This window comes from Ochotona curzoniae, unplaced genomic scaffold, assembly GCF_017591425.1.
Source record: "Ochotona curzoniae isolate NIBS_2020 unplaced genomic scaffold, NIBS_Ocur_1.0 contig_2321, whole genome shotgun sequence".
In the NCBI taxonomy this organism is placed as follows: Eukaryota; Metazoa; Chordata; class Mammalia; order Lagomorpha; family Ochotonidae; genus Ochotona; species Ochotona curzoniae.
This window is the reverse complement of record NW_024465421.1, coordinates 13686913-13712152: the sequence shown is the minus strand read 5'-3', so window position 1 is coordinate 13712152 and position 25240 is coordinate 13686913. Positions and strand designations below refer to the sequence as shown.

Below are 25240 nucleotides of genomic sequence, written 5' to 3'. Positions count from 1 at the left end.
TCCGATATTGTCAATGTTATTTAACAATAAAGAGATTTTCAAATGCATATATCCCCGGAGGAAGTTATAAATTGGCCAGACAGCTAAAAAACCATCTTCTATACCAACAAATAATGCCATCTGCCTGTTAATTTATCTAAAATTGAAATTCTTGAAGCTGTTTGAATACCTAGTTTAGCAAAGTAGAGTAGGTTAGAATGTTGAGCATGAACTTTGTGAAAGGAGCTTAGTTCTAGTATATTTTTAAAAGATTTATTTATTTTTATTGGAAAGTCAGATAGAGGAGGAGAGACTGAGAAGAGTATCCTCCATCTGCTAATTCACCCCCCAAGCGGCCTCAACAGCAGAGCTGAGCTGATGTGAAGCTAGCAGCTAGCAGCCTCTTCCAGGTCTCCTGTGTGTGTGCAGGGTTCCAAGGCTTTGGGCTGTCCTTGACTGCTTTCCCAGGCCACACGCAGGGAGCTGGGATGGGAAGCGGGACCGCTGGGACATGAACTGGGTAATGGGATCCCAGTATGTGCAAGGTGAGAACTTTCGCCATTAGGCTACTGCCCCGGGCCCTGATTTTTTGTTTTGTTTTTGTTTTATTATTCCATGATACAGTTCCGTAGGCTCTGGCATCCCGCCCCCCCCGCCCCCTTGCAAAGATTTTCCCTATATAATTACAATATTTTATTCCTTCAGAATCAGTCCATCATTTTGCTATTTAAGTGTTTCCTGACATTGTAGGCATGGACATTGGCAAAGAATCCAGCATCCAATTGTTGTGATTTAAAACAAAGTGTAATTGGAGCCAGTGTTGTGACACAGTGAGTTAAGCTGCCATCTCCTCAGCGACTTTCCAAGTCCTTCTGGTTTGTGTCCTGTTTGCTCTGCTTATGATTTGCTTGAGAAAACACGTGCCATCCACGTGGCGACCTGAATGGAGTTCCAGGGTTCCAGCTTCCACTTGGGCCGTCCCTGGCCTTTATGGCCATTTCGGAGTGAAGCAACAGATGAAAGATTCTCTGTTTCTTTGTTTTCCTTATGTCCCTCTGTTTTAAAGTAAGTTTAAAACAAAATTCATTTCTTTGGGGCCCAGTGTGGTAGCCTAGTGGCTAAAGTCCTCATCTTGCATGTGTTGGGATCGCATATGGCCGCTGGTTTATGTCCCGGCTGCTCTACTTCCCATCCAGCTCCCTGTTTGTGGCCTGGGAAAACACTGGGGATAGCCCAAGTCCTTGGGACCCTGCATCCATGTAGGATACCTGGAAGAAGCTCCTGGCTTTGGATTAGCTAAGCTCCAGGCATTGCAGCCTTTGGGGTGTGAAACAGCAGATAGAGGAATCTTATCTCTATTTCTTTTTGTAATTCTGACTTTGCAATAAAAAAAAAAAATGAGTCTTTAAAAACTTTGATTTATTTGAAAATCAGTATTTTAGATAGATTTTCTCTCCACTGGCTCACTCCCTAGATGGCTACAATGGCTGAAGTTGGGCCAGTCCAGAGCCTGAAGCCAGGAGCCTTGAGCCTCCTCCCGTTGTCCCACATGGCTGCAGGCTCCCAAGGGCTTGCACCATCCTTCACTGCTTTTCCAGGCCACCAAAAGTGGAGGAGCAGGAACTTGAAGTGGCACCCATACGCCACAGTGCCAGTCACTCCTCCAATTGTGTTCTTAAAAAAACTGTTAGTGGGGCCCGGCGCGGTGGCGCAAGTGGTTAAGTCCTCGCCTTGCACGCCCGGGATCCCATATGGGCACCGGTTCTAATCCCGGCAGCCCCTCTTCCCTTCCAGCTCCCTGCCTGTGGCCCGGGAAAGCAGTCGAGGACAGCCCAAGGCTTTGGGACCCTGCACCCGCGTGGGAGACCCGGAAGAGGCTCCTGGCTTCGGATCGGCATAGTATCGGCCCGTTGCGCTCACTTGGGGAGTGACTCATCGGATGGAAGATCTTCCTCTCTGTCTCTCCTCTCTGTATATCCGCCTTTCCAATAAAAAATAATAAAAATAAATCTTTAAAAAAAAAAACTGTTAGTGAATTTAAATGCAGTACATTTTACTTGATATTTAACTGATTTTAATACAGCCAACATTTGGCTTAAGAGATCTTTACTTGAATTTTGTGCAGTAATACCTGCCTTCTAGGTGCAGGCAGTTAGTCAGGGCTGATAAATTCCATTAAATGTAACTTAACTGCTTTTCTCCCTCCTGCTTCCATTTAGTATACTGTAAACTGACTTGGGGGTGTCACTGCTAACTGTGTTGGTTTGGTTTTTCAACAGATGGTGCCAGATTATTCACCAAAAGTACCTGAAGGGTGTGGTGGTGTTTGTTCTTCAGGGAATGAGTCAGCTACAGTTTTACAGGTTCTATTTGGAGTTTGGATATCTCGGAAAGGCATTTGGACATGTAAGTCAAGAAAAGTGTGTTTCAGGGGCTGAATTGGAACCTTCCATGCTGAGGGTAGTGCATGTGCGGGGCCATGTTGCTTAGCAACCTTCCTGAACAAGGGATGTGGATAGGAAGCCAAAAGGACTAAGATGCAGATATTGAGATGATTTGTTTCTCCTTGTTGCTGTTGTTGCTGTTGTTGCTGTTGCTTGTTGCTGTTGTTGCTGTTGTTGTTACATTTATTCCCAGGTGTAATCTCTAGCTCCTTTGATTGGTTTTATCTAATATTAATCAGACTGTTTGGGCAATGGTATTTCCTAAAATTATAATTTTGGGTAAAAATCTGTTTTTCTACCTTTCTTGAGAAAAAGATCTCACAGTTAGGCACTCTTAGAATCTCACCTGCTGTGGTGACTTTTTTAAAGGTTTATTTGTTTACTTGAAAAGCAAAGATACACAGAGAGCAGGAGAGTCCTAGGCCTTCCATTCACTGGTACTTTTCCTAAACGGCCACAACAGCTTTGGGCCTGTCTGAAGTCAGGAGCCAGGAACTGCCTCTGCTCTCCCACATGGGTGCAGGGACCCAAGGACTTACCTCATTTTCCACTGCTTTCCCAGCCCACTCGCAGGGAAGTGGATTCGAAGTGGAGAAACTGGAACACAAACTGGCTCTCTTATGGGAGGCCAGCACCACAGGTTAAGGCTTGGCCCACCATGCTACACTGCTGGCCCCAGCAGCTGCTTTCTTTTCTTTTTTTAAGATTTATTTTATCCTTTATTGGAAAGTCAGATACACAGACAGGAGGAAAGATAGGAAGATCTTCTGTCCATTGAATCACTCCCCAAGCGACCTCAACAGCCGGAGCTGTTCTGATCCGAAGCCAGGAGCCTGAAGCCTCTTCTGGGTTTCCCACACAGGTGTAGGCTCCCAAGATTTTTAGCCATCCGCGGGATACTGATGCATGCATAGCAAGAACTTTAGCCACTAGGCTACCACGCCAGACCCAGCTGTTACCTTTAGAAGTCTGCGCTCTCTAGTTTTCGAAAGCCTCTTTCATCACTGTTGACCTTTTTCATCCTTTTACACTTTGGAAAGCATTTGAATTGGTGAGCTTCAGTTAGATCTCATGTCGTGAGTGCTTGAGGCTCTGAGTACTTTATCTTTTATTTTCATGATAGACATATAGAAGATACTTTTTAAATTCCTATTTTCTGTATAAGAAACTGAGTAATTTGCCCAAGTTATCTAGTAAATGATGAAATTGAAATGTAAACCAGGTATGCCTGAGGCCAGAGCTTTCCTTGTCTTTGTCCTGTTGTGTTTCCTGTCCTGTCTGGCATGCTGGCCAATGATATAATAGTGGCTAAAGTCCTTGTGTTGTATGCACGAATGCACTGGGATCCTGTAGGAGCAACCATTTGTATGCTGGCCGCTCTAGTTCCCTTCCAGCTCGCTGCTTCTGCCCTGGAAAAGCAGTAGAAGTCGACCAAAAGCCTTGGGATCCTGTACCCGTGTAGGAGACCTGGAGGAAGCTCCTGATTCCTGGCTTCAAACTGACTCAGCTCTGGCCATTGCAGCTACTTGAGAAGTGAACCAGTGGATGGAGTATCTTTCTGTCTCTGCTTCTCTCTGTAAATCTGCCTTTCCAGTAAAAAAATAAATAAATCTAAAAAAGAAGTAATAGGTATGGGAATACTTTGAAAAATACAGGCCATTTTCCTTAACTAAGGTGTATTGTTCTGTGTTTATGATGTATAATCAAAGAAGCAAAGAAAGTTTGAGGTAATCATGGTAAATAGGACTTCTTTTTTTTTGCACAAAAATAAGTACATTGTTTGTTTATTTTTTTATGTCACTTTATGACACAGTTTCATAGGCTCTCGGATTCCCCCAGCCCTTCCCCAAGCCCTCCCCCCATATTGAATTCCTCCATACTGTTACAGTAGTACAGATCATATCCAGTCATGATGCCTTCATTGCAGGTATGACCAGGTGGAGAGTCCAGCATCTTACTGTCCAGATAAATTCAACAGTTTCATTGGGAGGCCATCCTTGGTCTGAAAATACAGCTGGTAGAATATTATCCCCTCCAATGAGATGTCACTACACAACTTCAACAACAGGAAGAAACATCAAAATTAACAACATCACGAAGTTAATTAACATGGTGTTGCGTGACCAATATGTTAGAAAATGCAGGTTCTTAACCACATCCTGTAACTACTTTCTTGGCATCTCAATTTTAGTATATACACAATCAGCTGCTATACATTTATATCCTACCTAGCAAAGTAAATAGGACTTCATTTTTACCTGTTAAGGAAATGTTTTACATTGCCTCTCATAGCACGGGAGCTAGCAGTGGAAGTCCAGATCTTTCATCCCCTTGTGTCTTAAAGTCTTGCAAGCATTTTTGTTAAGACCTGTTCATGTGTTTTTCAGAAATTCCGCTTGCCGCCTCCATCACCTAATTTTCTAGCTGATCTCATTGGACTGAAACAGAAACAACCAACTGGAGATCCACTCAAGACGCTGGAAAGTATGCCTGGGATTCCACGTTGATAATGTGCTTACTCTCAGAAATGTTATGGATTTGGCTGCAAATAGATTTTTCAGTCAAGTTTATTGTTACAAGCATCAGAACCAAATTCTAATCAGGCAGAGAAGCAGATTTGTTGAGGAAGAGATGTACAGCTACCCCGGGACATTAGACAGCAAAGAACGGCAGCCACAGAGTTTGTACCTCAGGAAATACCTGATTAGGTCAGGCAGCTAAGACTCCTGTCACTGACATTGGACTCCTGGGCATTACTGTGAAGCATCGCTGAACTGTCACCGAGTCTTTGCACCATCAGTTGAAAGGGAGGATTCCAACTAATGTAAAGGACACCTACTAATATTTACAGTGAGGAACAGGGAATAGGTCCAGGTGCCAGCCAGCTGAAATATAAATAAATCTAGGATAGCAGTGTTTTTCAATCTGTAGCTTGTATCTCATAAAAGAGTTATAGTTTTTTGAGTGGTAGAAAATAGAGAGAGAGTAACATAGACTGGGATAGGGTTTACCAGAGTTCATGATTAACAATAAGGGTAATTATTGCTTATAGATGCTTCTGTATATTTATAAATAATTGAATAGAAGTTATACATTGGAAACATGAAGAGGTGTTGAGAGTAATTAGTCATTTTCTTTCCTTCTTCAGAACGGTTATTGCTGTTATCCCCATCTCAGCGGCATCTAGCCTCAAGTTTTCTATCTTTCCAGTGTTTCTCCTTCCTGGAAGGCCCAAGTCTACTGCCCTCACAGGTCCTGAGCAGGGAGGGAGCTGGATCAAAAGCGGAGCAGCTGGGGCTTGATCTGACACCCCTGTGGGATGCTGGCACTGCAGGCCAAAGATCAGCCTGCAGTGCCACTGCTGTGGTCCCCCACCTCTGTTTTATATTCCCACTTGATTAGACCTTTTTCTTCTTTACTAATCCCCTTGCTAAACCAAGTTTGTTTTATATACTACTGTTCTATTGTAACTCCATTTTCTCCTCATGGTACTTTGGGCCTTTTGGCAAATGCTCATTCATGCCAACTTAAGCAAGGAGAGTTTTGTTTGAGAGTGTTGACGGTATTGTTTATACATGTAGATTCTAACTGGTTAGTTCTCTATATTTTCTAGTTAAAGTTGTGGAAACAGTCTGATTAGCTTTATTGCTATCGTTACCTTTGAACATGTCTTGACTAAAAACGTCAAAACATTGGTCAGTCTACACCTGGGTCTCTCCTGGGCTAAGGCTACATCCTTACTCAGTTAGTGATGCCCACCAATGCCAACCTTCTCCCACCTAGTTAAAAAATCAGGGTGTTGCTTGGTGCTTGGGTAGGTGGCTGAAGATGGAATAGCTTTAGCCAGAGTGGGCTGCTGGGAGTGGCAGATACTCTAATGAGCAGGTCTGATACAACACCGTGTGCTCTTGCTGCCTTTTCTTTGAGACTCACATTCTCCTTTCGCTTCTTGAGCTGTCTCTGACCTCTCCAGCCTGAGGAGTAGTCTTCCTCCTTCCCCCGCTTTAAAGCCTTTACTAGTATAACCCGCTTGGGACTTACTTTTTCTTTGTGTTCTTATTGCTGTATTGTAAACCCTTTAATAGTTAGGGCCAGGTCTTACACATCTTTTGCTCTGTGTTTATCTCAGCCTACCCACGGTTCAGACACATGTCCTCTGAAGTTTTTAAACACACATTTTCTAAATATATGCAGTTGTTTTTCTTGTTTCAGCATCTTCTGCCAATTCAAAATCCAGCATCAACCTACAGAATGACCCTATCATTCAAAAATATGGTGTTAAGAAAGTGAGCTTGCTCAGATGCCTTCTGACTAAGGAAGAAATGGAAACAGTGAACTTCCCATTACAAGGTTGGCTTATACTTAATATGATTTTTCTGGCTGTTTTCTGAGTAGTGTATCTTCTCTGTTCAATTTTTTATTAATGAGGAAATGATTTAAGTGTACTGCTTCCCACAGTGTGAGAAGCATGTATCATGATTGGTAAAGTGATGTCTTTATTTAGTACATGGAAATAACATTAATTGTTATTGAAGTATTTAGTGATAAAGTTACTCCTTTTCATTAAATTTTATTTCATTTCTTCTTAAGAAATTAAAACAAGTCAGCATGTCTTCAGTAGAGTACTTATAAACTTCCACCCCCAGTTCTTTAAGACAGAGCTGATCTAGATGTAGAGCCCTGGTCAGTTTTATGGTGAGAATTTAATAAGCATGCTTGTATTTGTTCACTCCTAATCATAGCCATTGTAATTATAGTTCCTTTTCAAAACCAGTTTTATTGGTGTAATTAATATGCTACACAATTCACTCATTTAAACCATAGAATTTAGTATTTTTGGTATGCTCACAGAGTGGTACATCCATGACCACAATTCAGTTTCAGAATGCTTTCATCATCCCAAAAGAAATGCCATACAATTATTTCCTTCCAATTTCCCTATTTTGGGGATTATAAATTACTTTCTGTCTGTAACTTCTCTATTCAGGATATTTCATGTATTGGAGTCCTGCAAATGTTATCTTTTATAACTGCTTCTTTTACTTAGCATAGTATTTTCATGGTTTATCCACATTGTAGCATGTAATATCACCTTTTATTCATGACCTGACAATATTCGATGTCTGGGTTTACTAATTTACTCATCAGGGGATGGACATTTGCGTTATTTCTAATCTTTGGTTATTATGAATAATGCTGTTATGGTCATGCAGTTACTTTTGTTTGTGTGGTTACTAGTTTATGTACATGTGGTTACTGCTTTTTATGTACATGCAGTTACTTGGATTTTTTTACCCTATGGTATTTTCCTGGATGAGCATGAATATGGTATTTTCTTGTCATTTCTAAATTCTAAAGAAATAAGCTTTATTTCTTTTCCTTGTAGGTTTTACTGGCTGTGAACACTTTGTACCTACCAAATGTAATGGCTGTGTAACAGATAATAGTCCTCTCTTTGGACTTGACTGCGAAATGGTAAATACTAGCTTTGATTTTTCAACAAAATATTGTAAACTAGGATCTAGTCTTTGGCTTGTCCTAGCCATGCTCATAGAAACCATCTGGAAAGTGAACCAACTGCTGGAAGAGCTTTCTCTGTTTCTGTGTCTCCTTTTCTCTTTCTAACTCTGATTCTGAAATTTAAAAAAAAAGCAGGTAGGACTCGGCGCAGTGGCCTAGTGGTTAAAATCCTTGCTTTGAACGCGCTGGGATCCCATATGGGCGCCAGTTCTAATCCTGGCAGCCCTGTTCCTACCCAGCTCCCTGCTTGTGGCGTGGGAAAGCAGTGCAGGATGGCCCAATGCTTTGGGATCCTGCACCCTTGTGGGAGATCTGGAACAGGTTCCTGGCTCCTGGCTTCAGATCGGCGCAGCTCCAGCCATTGCAGTCACTTAGAGAGTGAATCATCAGGCGAAAGATCTTCCTCTCTGTCTGTCCTCCTCTCTTATATCCGCCTTTCCAATAAAATAAATAAATTTTTTAAAAAAAGAGAAAGCAGATAAAATTTTTAAAAAGCATAGATAAATGTTTTCTAACTAGGTTGCTATGTTTGGTTTTGCTCATTACTCTGTTTTTTGAACAAGTGTTTATTTCTGAAAAGAGTGTGCCTTAATTACCATTGGTTTGGCTTAGTTTTACATATTTTTAGATAAATGGGATTTCCTTGCATAAGCATCCTTTGTGTATTTCTTTATGGATTTATTTTGAGAACTATTTAAAAGGCACAGTTGAAGAGACAAAAAGACATATCTTCAGTCTGTTGGTTGCCTCCCCAACTGGCCCCAACAGCCTGGGCTGGACAAGGCTAAAGGCAGTAGCCTGGAACTTTGGATCTCACTTGGGTAGCTGGGGCCCAAGCACTTGGGCTGTTCCCTCCTGCTTTCCCAGCCACATTAGAAAGGAGCTAGATTGGAAGTGAGATAACCAGGATTCAAATGGGAGCTCACGTGGGATATGGGTGTGTCAGGCAGTTGTTACAAGCATCCATTGTGTTATGCTTTGGCTCATTTCAGGAAGTTTCCTTTCAAAGCCAGTGCATCCCCCTCTAATTCCTGAGGAAATAAGCTTTGCATCCCCCTCTAATTCCTCAAGAAATAAGCTTCTCGGACCAGGTGCGGTGGCACAAGTGGTTAAGGTCCTCGCCTTGCACGCCCGGGATCCCATATGGGTGCCGGTTCTAAACCCGGCAGCCCTGCTTTCCATCCAGCTCCCTGCCTGTGGCCTGGGAAAGCAGTCGAGGACGGCCCAAAGCTTTGGAACCCTGCACACACATGGGAGACCCGGAAGAGGCTCCTGGCTTCTGATCGGCATAGCATCGGCTCTTGCGCTCACTTTGGAGTGAATCATCGGATGGAAGATCTTCCTCTCTGTCTCTCCTCTCTGTATATTGGCCTTTCCAATAAGATAAAAATAAATCTTTTTTTTTTTTAAAAAAATAAGCTTCTCAGTGCTTAATATGGAAGCTAAGAACTAAAGTTTCATAATCTGTCATGTCAGAGTATGTTTGCTTTTGTCATTCTAGCCAAGTCCCCTAACCTGTTAGCTTCATCCTGTGAGGTAGGGTCACTATGAAATACTTAGTACAGCACTAGATGATAATAGAGTGTGTTTAATAAAACTAATCTGTTAATGATAGCTGATGTATAAGGGATACAGTATCAATCAATATTATTTCCTTTCATCTTCCTGAGCAGATCCTTTCCACTAATTTAATCCATACTGGATCATTTAGCAAGTCTGTGCCATTCCTGCAGGCCTCTGGTGGGTAGATGCTGATGGTGGCAATGTAATGTGGATAATGAGAAGAAGCAGTATCTCTCACTCCTCAGCATCCTGATTTCCTGCTGCTCTTTCAGTGCCTCACGTCCAAGGGCAGAGAACTGACGCGTGTCTCGGTGGTGGCTGAAGGAGGCTGCTGTATCATGGACGAACTGGTTAAACCCGACAACAGGATTGTGGACTACCTCACCAGGTGTTTTTCACCTCACTCCTAGCTTTTTTTAGAACTGTCACAGTAGAATGGTGCATGACTTCTGTTTATTTAGGTTTTATCTTCTCAAGTATTATCAAAGAACAGACTAGGGCAACATGTTGGTCGTATATATTAATACTGAAATTGCCTAGTGTTACAGTAAAATGCTTGCCCTCTAGTTCTGTAATCTTCTTGAGAGAGTAAGTCTGTACAATATTGGCATCTTCTTTATCCCGGAATTCCCCAATTGTAACTGTTACGTAGCAACTTCAGAACAGCTGGGGGGAATCCTCACTTTCTGTTCAAACCTCTGCTGAAAATGTAGAAATCATTATTTGGCAAGTAAATGACTTTAGAACTTAAATCAGCTTTGACCTCAGAAACCAAGAACAAAACTAATTTTTTTCCATAGTAGAAATTTGAAGCCCAAAATTTTAACCTGTTTTTTCCAAAGATTGTCATGTAATTTCAGCATGTAGTAATTAGGCAGAGAGAAAGTTTGTGGAACAGTATTGTTTCCATCCATTGAAATTGCATCTATGGGCAGAGGCTGCCTTGTGATACAGGCTATTGTGCTAACAGTATGTTAGGAATAGGCATGTGTGCACAAGCATGTTTGTCATGGGAATGTTAATGTCTGATAGGGGATTAATTAAAATGTTATCTATATAGTGCAATACTGTAACAGTTTAAAAGGTGCTAAGTAATTTGTTAATATGAAAACTTGTTTGTGATATATAGCAACTGACAAAATCATGTTATAAAGCAGCACATGCATTATTTAACTTTTATATGAAATATACACATGAATTAATGTGTGCCTAGACTCCAATTTGTATAACAAAAATAATTTAAAATTACATATTCCATGATTTTTTAAAATAAGATTTTTATTTATTTGAAAGCTGGAGTTATAGAAACATGGGGAGAACGTGAGAAGATGATCTTCCATCTGCTGATTTACTCCCCATATAACCGCAATGGCTGGGCTGTGTCAGGTTAAATCCAGGAGCCTGGCACTTCTTTCTGGTCTTCCACATGAAGCCCAACTGTTTAGACTAGCATCTGCCGATTTCCAAAGAGCATTAAAAAGGAGCTGGATTTGAAGTAAAGCAGTCAGATCTTGAACTGTTACGCATATGGGATGCCAGCCTCATAGGAAGTGGTTTATCCCACTATGCCAGAGAACTGTATAAAAGAAACCCTCCAAGAACTTTATTCAAAGAAATCTCATGGGCCTGGCATGGTGGCCTGGTGGCTAGGGTCCTCACCTTGAACGTGCTGGGATCCCATAGGGACCCCGGTTCTAATCCCGGCAGCCCCACTTCCCATCCAGCTCCCTGCTTGTGGCCTGGGAAAGCAGTCGAGGAAGGCCCAAAGCCTTGGGATCCTGCACCTGTGTGGGAGACCTGGAAGAAGTTTCTGGCTCCTGGTGTTGCGGTCACTTGGGGAATGAATCATCAGACGGAAGATATTGTATCTCCTCTGTTTATCTGACTTTGCAGTAAAAACAAATCATAATGGAGCCCAGCGGCCTGGCCTAGTGGCTAAAGGTCCTCACCTTGAACGCCCTGGGATCCCATATGGGCTCCGGTTCTAATCCCAGCAGCTCCACTTCCCATCCAGCTCCCTGCTTGTGGCCTGGGAAAGCAGTTGAGGATGGCCCAAAGCTTTGGGACCCTGCACCCTTGTGGGATACCCGGAAGAAGTTCCTGGATCCTGGCTTCAGATTGGCATAGCATCGGCCGTTGCGCTCACTTGGGGAGTGAATCATCGGATGGAAGATCTTCCTCTCTGTCTCTCCTCTCTGTATATCTGACTTTTCAATAAATAAACAAATCTTTTTAAAAAAAATCTTAAAAAAAGAAACATCATGTATCAAAAAATATTTTTTCATATGAAAAAAATTTAATATGAAAGGATATCTTATAAGACATGAAAAATGATCATCTCTGTGGTAGAATTATGACAAGTTTCTGATTTCTCCTTATTGGTATTTCCCATTTTTTTGATACTAAGCATAAATTCTTTTTTGAGTCTATTTGTAAATGACTTTCCAGGAAATAAAGCTTGGTACTATTCTGGAATATCTTTTTCTTGTTGTTGTTATTAAAAGGTTTTCAGGAATTACAAAAAATACTCTTGAGCCAGTGACGACCAAACTCAAGGATGTCCAGAAGCAGCTGAGAGCACTGCTTCCTCCTGATGCGGTGTTGGTGGGCCACTCCTTGGACTTGGACCTCCGAGCGCTGCAGGCGAGTATCTTCAGCCTAAACCCCAGAACTCTGCCTCCCAGCCTGCTTGCTGTTGCCTTTAGTATTCATTCTCTTCTGTCTTCCTCAGATGATACATCCATATGTTATTGATACGTCATTGCTCTACGCCAGAGAACAGGGCAGAAGATTTAAACTGAAGTTCTTAGCCAAAGCCGTTTTGGGGTAGGTTTACATGTTATAATACTGTCCTTATAAGTTGCAGATAAGTGTATAGATATATATAATTTAGTGCATATTGCAAAATTTTGGGCCTTTACTTGTTTTACCTTTTATTGTATGAACATTACACCTTTTCTTATGAAATAAAGATATTATAGGAATAGTGATAGGATTTACATTCACGGTTAAGCTTGATGGATAGAGTTGGACCTGGAAGGGCAGAAAAGCTGAACAATGTTTTGGAATATAAAATACCAATATTGAAATAGAAGTACATATGTACAAAGCTGTTCATTATAACATGGTTCAAATATCAGCAGCAAAAAAGCTGGACATAAGTTTGTTAAGACTGGTTAAATAAACTATGGTTGTCTGCATTGAACGGTTTGCTATTCAAAAAGAATGTGACTGATTTGTGTACTGATATGGAACCCTAAGGCATTGCTGAGAATAAAATGGATATGTAGAGCTAACTCTACATATTCCTGGATATTCTTATGATACAGATTAGATTTTATATGTATAAATTTATATGTATGTATATTTTAAAAGTCTTTTAAAAGCAACTATGAAAGGATTTATATATATAAATGAATATTCATATACACATATAATATTTCTGGAAGATGAGTTTAAGCAGATGTTACGTTAAGTAGTGAGACTAGGGACTGGATGCACAATGCGACAGAGACTTTTTGTTGTGATTTCTTTGGTTCAGATGATAGGGCCAGCCAGGCAGTTAGCTGGAATTGAAAGATCTTGGTTATTGTGATGAACGTCAGAATTCTGAAATGTTATGTGTAACCAGAACACTTTTTAGAAATTTATTTATTTATTTGAAAAGCAAGGGTGTAGAGAGAGAGAGATCGTTTGTCTTCTGATTCACTCCCCAAATGCCATAGTGGTTGAGGCTGGGCCAGAACAAAGCCAGGAGCCTGAAACTTCATTTGGGGCTTCTATATGGGTTCAGGGGCCCAAGCACTTGGGCCATCTTTCACTGCTTTCCCGAGTGTGCAAACAAGGAGCTGGACTGGAAACAGAACAGTTGGGACTAGAGTTGGCACCCATCGGGGATGCCAGCATCGCAGGAGGCAGCTTAATGTGCTGTGCTATACCATACCAGCTCCTAACCAAAACATCTGAGGTGGTTGAATTTGTTATTAAAAGTGCTTGCAGGTGTATCAGTTTTATCTTTCCAGGAAGGATATACAATGCCCAAACAAGATTGGTCATGATGCCATAGAAGATGCTAGAACAGCTCTAGAATTGGCTCAGTATTTCCTTAAGTATGGCCCAAAGAAGGTTAGTATCTTTGGAAATCTGTTTACCTTTGTTACATGTTAGGGGATAGATTAGATAACAACTTTAACACAATCTTATTATCTTTTTCTTCAAAAATGGGAGTGTGATTAATGCAGTTTTAACTAAGACACATATTAATAGCAGAATAGCATAAATATATAGGCTCTGAATAGGGCCTATTTTAAAATATAGGTTATACTGTGTCTAGCTGTATAATCCAGGGCAGTTTCTCTGGGTAATTTTGGTTCCTAGGCCTGGGAACACAGGCTTCTCTAGAATACTGGTGAAGATAAGTGAGATGCTGTATATACAGCTCTTCTTTTTATAGAGTAGTCCCTTAAATAAGTTAAGCACCATGTGAGTGGTAGTGATCAGACTAGTTGATACTAACAGCAAAAAATCTGTAGATTTCCTGAAGTTGAGGGGAGGCATACCATTGTTTAACAGTAGAAGGGAGACATTGAAAGTATCCTTGTTTTGGACAGAATTTTTTATAATGCATACTAACCTTTTAGGTTCTTCCACTGCATGCTGTTGTATTATTACTATATAAGTTGCGATCCATGTAGATTAATAAAAGTAGCGTTTTGTGTTATAGTAGTAACAAAGACATTCTGAAGATCTTGTTTGGGCATATAAATATGATAGCCACCATTCACTGAGCTCTCACTGTGTATGCTGTTCTAAAGTGTTTCATTTATGTCAGAGAGTGACAGAGAAGGGGAGGGGCACAGAGGAGATCTTTCATGAGCAGTTTCACTCTCCAAAAGCATTTGGGAAAGGACCAGGTGGAAGCTGGGAGCCAGGAACTCCATCTCCGTCTCCCTTATTGAGTGCCAGGAACCCAAGTGCTTGAGGGGTCAGTTGGTGCTTCCTGTGCAAATTAGCAGTCTGCTGAATCAGAAACAGTGACAGACTCCCAATTAGATGGAGTTCCGGACTCTTGACTTTTGCCTGAGCCAGCTGCAGCTATTATTGTGGGCATTTGGGGAATGAACCAGTGGCTGGGAATCAATTAGTCTCAGTGAAAATCTCCTCCCCATCTCTGTAGCTCCCCTCTTTCAAACATGTAAGTAAACCTTTTTTTTTTTTAAATCATACATTATGAAAAGTTTATCATGTCTCAAAACTCCTTTTCCCTGCAAGAGCTTTGGCTTATATAGGTATTCTATTTACGATTACCGTATTAGAAATTAAATGAGAAAAAGTATTTGTAATACTTAGTAGAAGACATGTGGCTTTTATCTTTTTTAAAAGATTTATTTTATTTTGAGAGAGTGGTAGAAGAGACTGTTCATTCATTCCTTCACTCCCCAGATGGCCACTCTGACCAGCACTGGGCTAGGCCGAAGCTGGAACCCAGGAGCTTCCCTAGGTTTCCCATGTAGGTGGCAGAGGCACAAGCACTTGAGTCATCTTCTGCTGCTTTTTCCATACTATTAGCAGGAAACTGATTTGGAAGTGGGGCAGGCAGGACACGAACCAGGGCTCATATGGGATGCCTATATTAACAGGCAGTGGCTTTGCTGCTAAGCTGTAACTCCAGCCCCCTCTTGCCTGCTCTTAAATCAGTCTATTGACGTAGTTGGAGGAAGGAGGAACTCATGAACTCCATGGGTGTTCTCTGGAACCCTCAAGAATTCTGACTTCATTTTGAAAAACTGCTGTTTTTTAATTTCCAGTAAAAAACAGATTTATTTGGATAAAAACTAAGGAAATCTGAAACAAACATAGATATCAGTTAATGTTATTGGTTAATTAATTGTGGCAAGTACATCCTACTAGTCTATTTCTAATATGTGAAAAGGGTTGTAGGGCATATTATAGGAATATTATTTTTTGGGCCCGGCGCGGTGGCGCAGTGGTTAAGGTCCTCGCCTTACACGCCCGGGATCCCATATGGGCGCCGGTTCTGATCCGGCAGCCCCGCTTCCCTTCCAGCTCCCTGCCTTTGGCCTGGGAAAGCAGTGGAGGACAGCCCAAGGCTTTGGGAACCTGCACCCGCGTGGGAGACCCGGAAGAGGCTCCTGGCTTCGGATCGGCATAGTATCGACCCGTTGCGCTCACTTGGGGAGTGAATCATCGGACGGAAGATCTTCCTCTCTGTCTCTCCTCTCTGTATATCCGCCTTTCCAATAAAAAAAAAATAAAAATAAATCTTTAAAAAAAAAGGAATATTATTTTTTCTGTAAATTTATAACAATTCTAAACAGTTTTTTGAATGTTTATATCTCATTCTGTATTGCAATTCCAAAGTGTATTCCTACTTGATGAAAGAAGAAACATCAACTGCAATAGACTTCACATAGTTTCATATTAAACTAATATGTCATTTTTGACATTTCTTCTGTTTTTGAAAAATTACATCTTGGCAGAGAGAAATTTTAAGTAACTGGAGAATGAGAATGAGCCAAGGTTGGCATCTCTTTTCAGTTAACCTTACTGGGTCATATTCATGTGAACAGCATCAGTACTTGGCTGGTCACACACTGCCATTCTTGGCTAAGCAGCCAGAGCACATCTGTTAGCTATTAAAGGCAGCCTGGGACTATGGCAGTGGGGAAGCCACCATCTAAGGAAGTAGAAAACATCACTGAAGATGGGTTTTACAATTTCTTGTAACATCAAGTGGTTAAAAGAAACTATTTTTATCACTTTATTTCCTTCAAGATTGCAAAACTGAATCTGCAGACACTTGTTCATCACCAAGAACTGCTAGCAGCCAGGCAAGAACCAAGAAATACACCAGGAGTAGCTCAGTTCTCAAATGCAAGGTAATGCTTTTAGTTTTAAACAAGAGCAAAAGCAATGGTAGATATTGTTTCTTGTTGTAACAACAGAATCTAGAATTTTTTCCCCCTTTAGCAAGTTTTTGAGAAATGTTTACCAAAATTTGAGTAACATCACACAAACTATGGGGAGAAAATACCACTTTCTTCCAGAAGTAGTATCTAATTTTTATCTTTCTAAAATGATATTCTTTTTATATGTGTAAAATAAGATTTTGGAATACATTGAACAGTGTAGCACTTGGGTATAAGATAAATCACTTCGTAGTTTGGTTAGAAGAGTCAATCTAGAGCTTTGGTGTGTTTCCCAGATTGAGGGAAAAAAAAAAAAAAAGGAAGAAAAAAGGAAAGACTTACAGGGAAGGTTTGGCTCCAGAACGTGATGAATGCGTCAGACCCTTAGAGTCTGGCCTGTGTTTTGTAGCGCGCTTTGGATCCATTTCTTGTTTATCCTTCCCTTCCTTGTTACAGCAACAATGTCCAATATGGCTTAATGAGATGATGGAAATGTTCTACATCTGTGCTGTGTGGCATGTGGTAGCCACAACAGATTTCACTAGTGTGACTCAAGTTGTAATGCTAATTAATTCTCATTTACATAGCTACATATTGCCGGTGGCTATCATATTGGATAGAATGTGTGTAGAGAAACAGCGGTCAGGTTAGGGAAAACCGTTGTTCTTACTTTGATCTCTTCTACTTCTTTATAGTATTTTAGAATGCTTGGACTCATTGGGTCAGAAGCTCCTTTTTTTGACCCAGGAGACAGATGCTAGTGAACTTTCTTCTAGAAATTGTCGCACTATCAAGTGCGTTTCAAATAAAGAGGTGAGTAGTCTGCCGCTATACCTTTGCAGGTTGCATTCAGAGTAGAGGGGATTGTAGCACTTTGTATCCTATATAAATGTCAAGTTTTTTCTTCAGTTACGCTGGCTGTAGTTAGAAAATCTGGTTTCTGTTTACATCTTGTACGGTGTTGTTCAAGTCACAGGTGCCCCGTCAGAGCAGACTGTTAACTGCCAGTGCTTGCATCCATAAGCAGAAGGCCTGTGGCTCTGGCCCTGCCCACCATTGTGAATTTGTTTTGTTCCTATCTTATGGAAATGTTTGTTGGTTTTGTGTCTGGCTATATCACTTTCATTGTCAGTACTGCAAGTGTAAGTAGAAGGGGTGCATCAAAACATGAACTTAGTGCATTACTATTCAGAAGATCTGGAGTTTTGCTTGCGGGGCATGGCATTTTTTTAAATATGAAGAGTAAAAATATGGAACACTTTATGAATTCGTGTGTCTTCCTTGTGCAGGGGCCATGTTCAGGGGCTGGGCTAATCTGCATTGTTCCAATTTTTAGTGTTATGTGCTGCTGAAGCAAGCACAATCTGTACTTTTTGTGTTGTAGTTGGAAAAAAATTTAAAACTACAGAAAACTTGAGTGGCACAGTTGCTTTTATTTGATTTTATTTGATTTACCTCTTGTTACTGCTTTTGTGTACACTTAGGTTTGTGTGCTCTCTCCTCGCTCAAATTCTCTCCCCCCCTTCTCTTCCACTTTCCCTCCTTCTGTATGACATCTTCTGAACCATTTGAGAGTAATCTGAACACACCCCCAAAATTTTAGAATATATTTCATGAAGTTAAAAGCATTTTCTCTTGGGGACAGTGTATAGTATAGTAGGTAAAGGCGCTGCCTATAAAATCAGCATCCCAGTTAAGCGCTGGCTCATGTCCTGGCAGCTCCATTCCCAATTCTGCTTCCTATTAATGACCTGGGAAAAGCAGTGGAAAAATGGTTCAAATGCTTAGGCCCCTGCCACCCACGTGGAGACTTGGATAAAACTCCTGGCTTTGGCGTGGTTCAACCCTGGTTGTTGTGACTATCTGAGGGGTGAACCAGCAGTTGGAAATCTCCTTCTGTACTCTGTAACTCTACCTTTCAATACCCATGATGTAGTTATCAACTTCAGTAAATTTAGTATAAATCCACTACTTGTATCTACTTTAATCTGTATTCCATTTTGTTTAGCTGACCAAATGTCCCTTATAGCATTTCTTTTCCATTCAGAACAGTGACTGTTCTAGGGTCAGGTATTGGATTACTTGTCATGTCTCTTTTTTTTCTGCAGCCACAACTGGTACTAAATCAATTCCATGAAATATCAAGATTGTGACCTGTGCTCATTATTTGGCATTTAGTTAAAGTCTTTCCTCACAACCCCAGTGGTTTGGTTTGTGCTTCATCTAATTTCCATGCTCTTCATTCCTGCCCAACCCCTTCCTCTTGCCTGCCAGTTCTCCAATTCTCTTAAGCCTCTTCTTTGCTTTTGTTTTTTTTTTTTTTTAACTTAAGACCGCCTTGCAGTAGTATGCAACAGTGGGAGTGCTGTTATTCTGAGTAATGTTGAAGGTATGGGTTGTATGTGGGTTTATTTATTTTCTTTAATGGCTTTTTGGCCTTCGTGGAGGTTGTGGTATCATCAGTCCCCTCCAGACCTGGAAATCAGATACATACTGCTTCCTAACAAGAGTAAAAGGACAGCTACCGTTGCTCACCCCAGGAGCCACAGCACAGGAGTGGTTCCTGTCTCAGCCAGGCTGTGCTCCCTCTGCAGGTGTTTGAGCAGGCCAGAGAGGAAATCCTTCGGTTTCCCTTCAGCATTGTCCAGTTCTCCTTTGAACCCTTTTCACCTACCTTCTCTGATGAAATGAATGAAAAGGTGAGTAGATGGGTTTTTCTCAATGTTTTGTAAATTCTTGTAATTATTTTTCCAGTTATATTAACATTCAGAAAAATTTTATAGAAACAAGAATCATACTTGCAACTTTTTCTTTTAGTATTTCTTACATCACTGCACATTTTTTCTCATTCTTAATGGGTACATACTATTGTGCTGTATAACATGCCAATTATTGATAAGTTTTTGCTGTTGTTAACTAATGTTGCAGTGAACATCTCTGAACTCTTTTAAATTTCAGTTAAACTCTCCATGCCTTTGGCAACTATTTGTATCAAAAAGTTCTTTAAATGAGTTTAACCAGTTTTGACCAATAGTATTAATTTTCTTACCACATTCATCTCTTCACTATATTCTTTTCTTTTTTCTGTAGGTGAGAATGAAGTGGATAGAGATGTCAACTGTCTATGCAGGCCCACTTAGCAAAAAATGCAGCCTCAGGTACCTGAAAAGGCTGTTTAAGAGCTTTGGCCCGGTCCAGTCAATTACCATTATTCTTGAAACTTACCAGGTAAGCAACCGGAAAACTCAAGGTTTTGACCTCATATATTAACGTGAGATATGGGCCTCTGCACTGCAGCCCTAACCACTAGGCCAGAAGCCTTCGTCCTTCCATTTTTCAATCAGATTGTTTTTATTGTTGAATTGTAGGAAATCTCTTTATATTTCAGATATTAATTGCTTATTAGATATGTGATTTGCAAATATTTCCTCCAACAAGGATTTTTGACACTTTTTTTTAAAAGATTTACTTGAAAGGCAATTAGGGAGAGACTCAGGGACACACACAGAAAAAAATTGAGAGACCTTCCATATGCTGTTTTATTCCCCAAATGGCTGACCACCATGGCTGGGCCAGACTGAAGCCAGGAACCAGGAGCTTCATCTAGGTCTCCCATGTAGGGGCAGGGGCCCAAATACTTGAGTCATCCTTCGTTGCTTTCTCAGGCAAACCAGTAGGAAGCTGAATTGGATGTAGAACATCCTGGATATGAACCAGCACACATATGTGATACAGACATTGCAACTGGAAGTTTAACTTACTATGCCGCAATACCAACCCCTGACACTGTTCAGTAGTATCCTTGGTAACACGGAAATTTTAAATTTCAGTTAAAGTCTAATTTGTCCAAGTTTTTTTCTTTTATTGCCTGCCTTTCATGTCATATTCAAGAAACCATTAAATTTAGTGTCATGAAGCTTTCCTGCAATGTTGTGACTCAGATAATTACAAAGATTTAACTTCAGTGAGTTATCAAGCAGAAAGGATAACTGTTTGAAAATGTGATCTAGGGCCCGGCGCAATAGTGCAGTAGTTAAAGTCCTCGCCTTGAACATGCCGGGATCCCATATGGGTGCCGGTTCTAATCCTGGCTGCCCTGTTTCCCATCTAGCTCCCTACTTGTGGCCTGGGAAAGCAGTCAAGGACAGCCCAAAGCCTCGGGACCCTGCACCTGTGTGGGAGACCCGGAAGAGCTCCTGGCTCCAGGCTTCGGATTGGCTCAGCTCCAGCCGTTGTGGTCACTTGGGGAATGAACCATCGGACAGAAGATCTTCCTCTCTGTCTCCTCCTCTCTGTATATCCGCCTTTCCAATAAAATGAATAAATCTTTAAAAAAAAAAAAAGAAAGAAAATGTGATCTAGCCAGTAGAACCTAGCTGCCTGAGTTAATAAGAGAGCTGCTTAAAATCAAGTTAACAGTTTGAATCTATGACCTCCAGGGAAAACTCCAGTGATTTGTAATAAACATTATAAAAAGCAAATTGCATAGTAAGGAATTTGTGTTTTCCCCATATCATTCAAGACAGCTTCAATTTTAATGACAAATTCAAATTCCACTCACATTTACCGTCTGATTTCTCCTTGAATGGCATGATGTAGGCATCCGTTCTGATGGCTTTGACCACTGTCATTGGGATCCCTTTTCCAGCCTCTCTTGCAGCTTGAGCTGGAAAGCAATGATGAGGAAATCTTGTCTTTCTGCAGCCCTATCTCTGTGTACAGTATGACGTTCTGGAAGCTGCCCAGCTGGCCATAGAAACCTTGAATGGCATTCTGTTGGAAGGTGTTTGCATCAAGGTAGGGTGCCAGAAAAACCAAAAACATCCCTTTCCTCAAGCTTGTTCTGGGACAGCCTTTATCTACAGCAGTCAACTAAGACACACCATGGAGAGGCCCAGGCACAAGACTTCCTGTTTTGGAAAATCTTCTGCTAAGTCTGCCATTCTCCTAGCAGTGACCTCAGACTTTCTTTTGTGTGAAAAGCAACCTGGGCTAGATTGAGATCTTCTCTGTTATCTTTATCATTACTTAGGCCCCAAATTCTTTATTCTGGGTTGACCTTTCAGCTTTTCAGATGAGATGGTTATATTTTGAAGTTCCTGTGCAAATAAATTTGCATTGGAGATATGAGAGTGCAAACAGCCTATATTTATATGAAAAATCTGCATGTTTATATATGGATGTCTGTCACAGTTCTGAGTAGTAGTTATCATTAGCCTGTTTGCAGATTAGATTGCTTGCTGGTTTACAGCAGGCCTGAGGGTTAGAACGGTGATTTGCTAGCACTAACTCCTTCTTTTCCTTGGTCAGGTGAAAAGACCTGTTACTGACCTCACCCTTGATTGTGACAAACTCCTAGAGGAGCTGGCACTAGATGCTGAGAACCAAGGTAGTCTTTACCTGTCTGGAGTGAAGGAAGACTTCAAGGAACGCTTGTTGCAGCAGTCCAACTGCTTCCTTGGCTTGGAAGCTTTGATCTTGCCTAAAGACCACAGAAGTGGAATACCTAAAAAATACTGTTTCCTGAGTAAGTCTATGCCACTGAATATGGCTTTGCGGGAGGAGATAAGGGAACGGGGACGTGTGAGATAGAGAAGGGAAAGGCTCACCAGACATCCCCCACGCTGGACCAGAGCGGCACCTCCCAGTTCTATCCTCCCATGGCTCTAGATGGGCTCCAGCTTGGACAGAGATCTGCTCTTGGCCCTTGCTAACCGAAGGTGGGCATGTTCTTGTTTTCAGAATTCAAAGATGTTGGCAGTGCCCAAAGGGCCCTTAGCATTTTCAGAGGCAAAGACTGGAATTTGAAGGGCAGGCATGCCCTCACCCCTCGGCACCTCCATACATGGCTCAGGAATTCACCACTGGAATCAAGCCCTCTAGGACTTCCTGTCACATCTCTTTCCTCAGAACAGGAGACCTTGCAGGTAAATGAGTGTATTTTTGGGTCATCGAGGGAGGGTAGCTACTGTAGTTTGCTGGCTCTTGCCTTGATCTTCTGTTTCTGGAAATCAGTCAGTAGAGCTCTGCCTGGTGACTCTTAACCCTTTATTTGTTTAGAAAGGCAGAGATCTCCTTTTTACTGATTCACTCCTCACACACCCACAACCACCAGGGCTAGGTCAGTGGTAGCCAGCAGAGTAGTCTGGGTGGCAGGGATCAAATTGCTTGAACCATCATCTGCTGTCTCCTAGGGTGTGTGCACATGGGAACTTAGAATCAGGAGTAGAGCCACTCTTAGTTGACACTCTAAATACCCATTCCAACACTTAATTATTCAAACAATTTTTTTCTTTTCTAACTATAGTCCTTTAGGTTGCTTCCCAGCTTCCTCCATTCTTGGTGACATGGATTTTTTGCCAGATTTTTCACGTTTGCCCCCTCCATACCTGCTAAAACTGGAGTTTAGGCTTCAAGGTGGCTCTCCAAAGAATTTTGAGAGACCAAGGCAGGAGACTGAAGAGCTGTATAATCTTCAGATAGATAGTCTAGGATTTCTTAAAATGCAGGACATACACAACAAGATCAATGGTGTCATAGATCTATTCTGTTAGACTTCTAGTGCTGATTGAATACTGATACCACCATACTGAATCTGTGATTTCACGGACAGTCCCTGGAAGTCTTATGGACTCACACTAAAAAAAACACTAGGAGGATACAAAAGTAGAAGAGTAGGAATAGATGGTAAATGGCTGAAGCTTGAGAAACCCTGTCCTACTCTAATCTACCACACCTAGCAGTCAAGAAACAGAGACTAGAGCTGATGGGTAAGTTTCCCATCAATGTGTTAGTCCATTTTTTTGGTTACTATTAGCAAATACCTGAAGCAGGTTACATTTATAAATAAAAATGGTTTATTTAGCTCACTGTTGTGGAGACTGAAATCCAGTGCGCTTGTGTAAGTCCCAGTGAGGTTGCCTTCCTGGCAGATGGCAGTGACAGAAGTGTGTGTATATAAGGGAGATCAAAATACCCACTAGGCAGAAAGGCAAACTGGGATTTCAGACTCCTGAGGGCACTTTCCATTTGGCCTAAGAATCTCCCCATAATCTAGTACCACCATACTGAGGACCAAGCTCCCAGTACTTGAATAACATCTGAACCTTAACTGTCATGGCAGAGGCCAGGTGGAGGCAGCATCGGTGGTGTGTCTCCCCTAGCATGGGGCCCCAGATGGTGTACTTGGTGAAAAAGGACAGCAACCATCCTCCCCTGAGAAGGTTCTATGCCAGCTTGGGTTCCTCATGATGCTGGTTGGCCACCAAACCCTGAAGTGTGAGCTCCAACTCCAAAGGACTTATCTAACACCTTTGCTTGCTGGGATCTGGTGGCCTTGGCACCTGGGCAAGTGGTCAGCCCTTTCCACAGGCTAGCAGAGGGTGCTTAGCTAAGTGTGTGGCTTTGATCCCAGGCCCTGAATGTAGACCACTCGAAGCTAGCATCCTGGCGCTGGGGCCGGAAGATCGAAAAGCTCTATAACAGCCTGAGTCCAGGGACCCTGTGCCTCATCCTGCTGCCAGGAACACAGAGGTAAGAACTGTGGTGGGTTATCTCTTGGTGGTCTCTGACTTCAGCTCTTCCTTCAGAAGGGCCATTTGTAGATGTCCAGACATACAATGAGGACTTCCACAAATCATCTCTTTAATGCTCAGAGTTCAAAGAGATTGTCCAGTTTCACATTTATATGCTCTAACAATGTTACACTTAATGGTCCCTCAAAGAAATAGCTCATCCTGTTTAAAAACATGCCTTGGGTCATTTGGCTAAGTAGTATCTTGCGAACCCCACTTAAGTGAAAAAGATGAAGACATCCTGGAACAAGGCTAAGACTTAGTCTAACAGGGCCTGCCTACCTTTCTGACTTAACCAGGAGTGTGTTCCTGCTCTTTCCCTATTGTGTTCTATTTTTACTTTTAAAAGAGAGTAAGATTTGTTTTGCTGATTCTAAGCCTGAGCAACACTGGACCTTGGGTCCAGTTCCAGTTCTGTCCTATAACCGTTTCAAGTGGCCATGCCTTTTACCCATAGAAATCTCAATTTCCCTTCGGTAAAATGAGGGATTTAGAGTGAATCAACTGATTTTCAATCCGTTTATCTGTAAACCCTTAAAGAGAAATTAGTGCTAAATGTTAAATATTTAAGGACAAGGAGGTCTGGAGTGAGTGGGTAGAGCATGAGTGAGTATTGGAGAAAGGCAATGGCTTTTTTTTTTTAGCATTAACTTTTTAAAGCATGAGCACAATCACCAGATTGTGTTAGTTCTACCAAGTCCTTTAATAGTCTGACATTCTAGGCACTGACAGAGCATGAATAAGCCTTAAAACCTGGATCAGAAGTTCTTATCATAGTCTTTATAATGCATACCTGAGGGCTACTAGTGAGCCCATCCACCTGCAGCTTGAAAGAGTTGTCTCTTAGAAACAAAGACAAAAATATGTGTCTGTGTGAGATTAAAAAAGCAAGTTCTCAGGTAGGCCGTAAACATGCTGGGCAGGTGGACAGTGGTGGGTTGGAGTGACTAGAGGACAGTCTTGCCCTTAGATGGCTCCTTGGCTAGTACATATGGTAGGAAGACAAAACAGGAGACTGGATTGCAGAGTTATAAGCAGAATACCTGCAATGCAGTCCGCTATTTTACAGGTAAGCGAAGTAATGGGTGACCCAAAGTATTTTCCTTCCGGGGTGTTCTTAAGGCCAGGGAGCAAAGAGGCCTAGGTTGTGACCAAGGCAAATTCCAAATCAAGAAAATAGCCATCTCTGGAAGTACCCTTAGTTTTAAAAAGCATACTTTCATTAAGCCGA

General features: G+C 41.5%; 1 protein-coding gene and 1 pseudogene across 3 annotated transcripts in view; one reads left to right on the top strand and one right to left on the bottom strand.

The window, feature by feature from the left end:
• Positions 1 to 25240, top strand: part of LOC121151627 (RNA exonuclease 5-like) — a 30978-nt gene that overhangs the window by 4363 nt on the left and 1375 nt on the right. The window contains exons 3-18 of one of the 3 annotated variants that reach the window (XM_040973232.1): positions 2259 to 2385; positions 4811 to 4907; positions 6636 to 6773; positions 7810 to 7898; positions 9779 to 9894; positions 12011 to 12149; positions 12238 to 12332; positions 13529 to 13631; positions 16302 to 16405; positions 17131 to 17248; positions 19030 to 19134; positions 19526 to 19663; positions 21140 to 21232; positions 21746 to 21962; positions 22178 to 22362; positions 23850 to 23968. In XM_040973232.1, the coding sequence (XP_040829166.1) occupies positions 2259 to 2385; positions 4811 to 4907; positions 6636 to 6773; positions 7810 to 7898; positions 9779 to 9894; positions 12011 to 12149; positions 12238 to 12332; positions 13529 to 13631; positions 16302 to 16405; positions 17131 to 17248; positions 19030 to 19134; positions 19526 to 19663; positions 21140 to 21232; positions 21746 to 21962; positions 22178 to 22362; positions 23850 to 23968 (1983 nt within the window). Of the gene's footprint in view, positions 1 to 2258; positions 2386 to 4810; positions 4926 to 6635; positions 6774 to 7809; positions 7899 to 9778; positions 9895 to 12010; positions 12150 to 12237; positions 12333 to 13528; positions 13632 to 16301; positions 16406 to 17130; positions 17249 to 19029; positions 19135 to 19525; positions 19664 to 21139; positions 21233 to 21745; positions 21963 to 22177; positions 22363 to 23849; positions 23969 to 25240 lie in introns of all 3 variants that reach the window. The other 2 variants (XM_040973233.1, XM_040973234.1) reach the window with 2 other exon arrangements.
• LOC121152095 lies at positions 17680 to 17796 on the bottom strand (annotated as a pseudogene).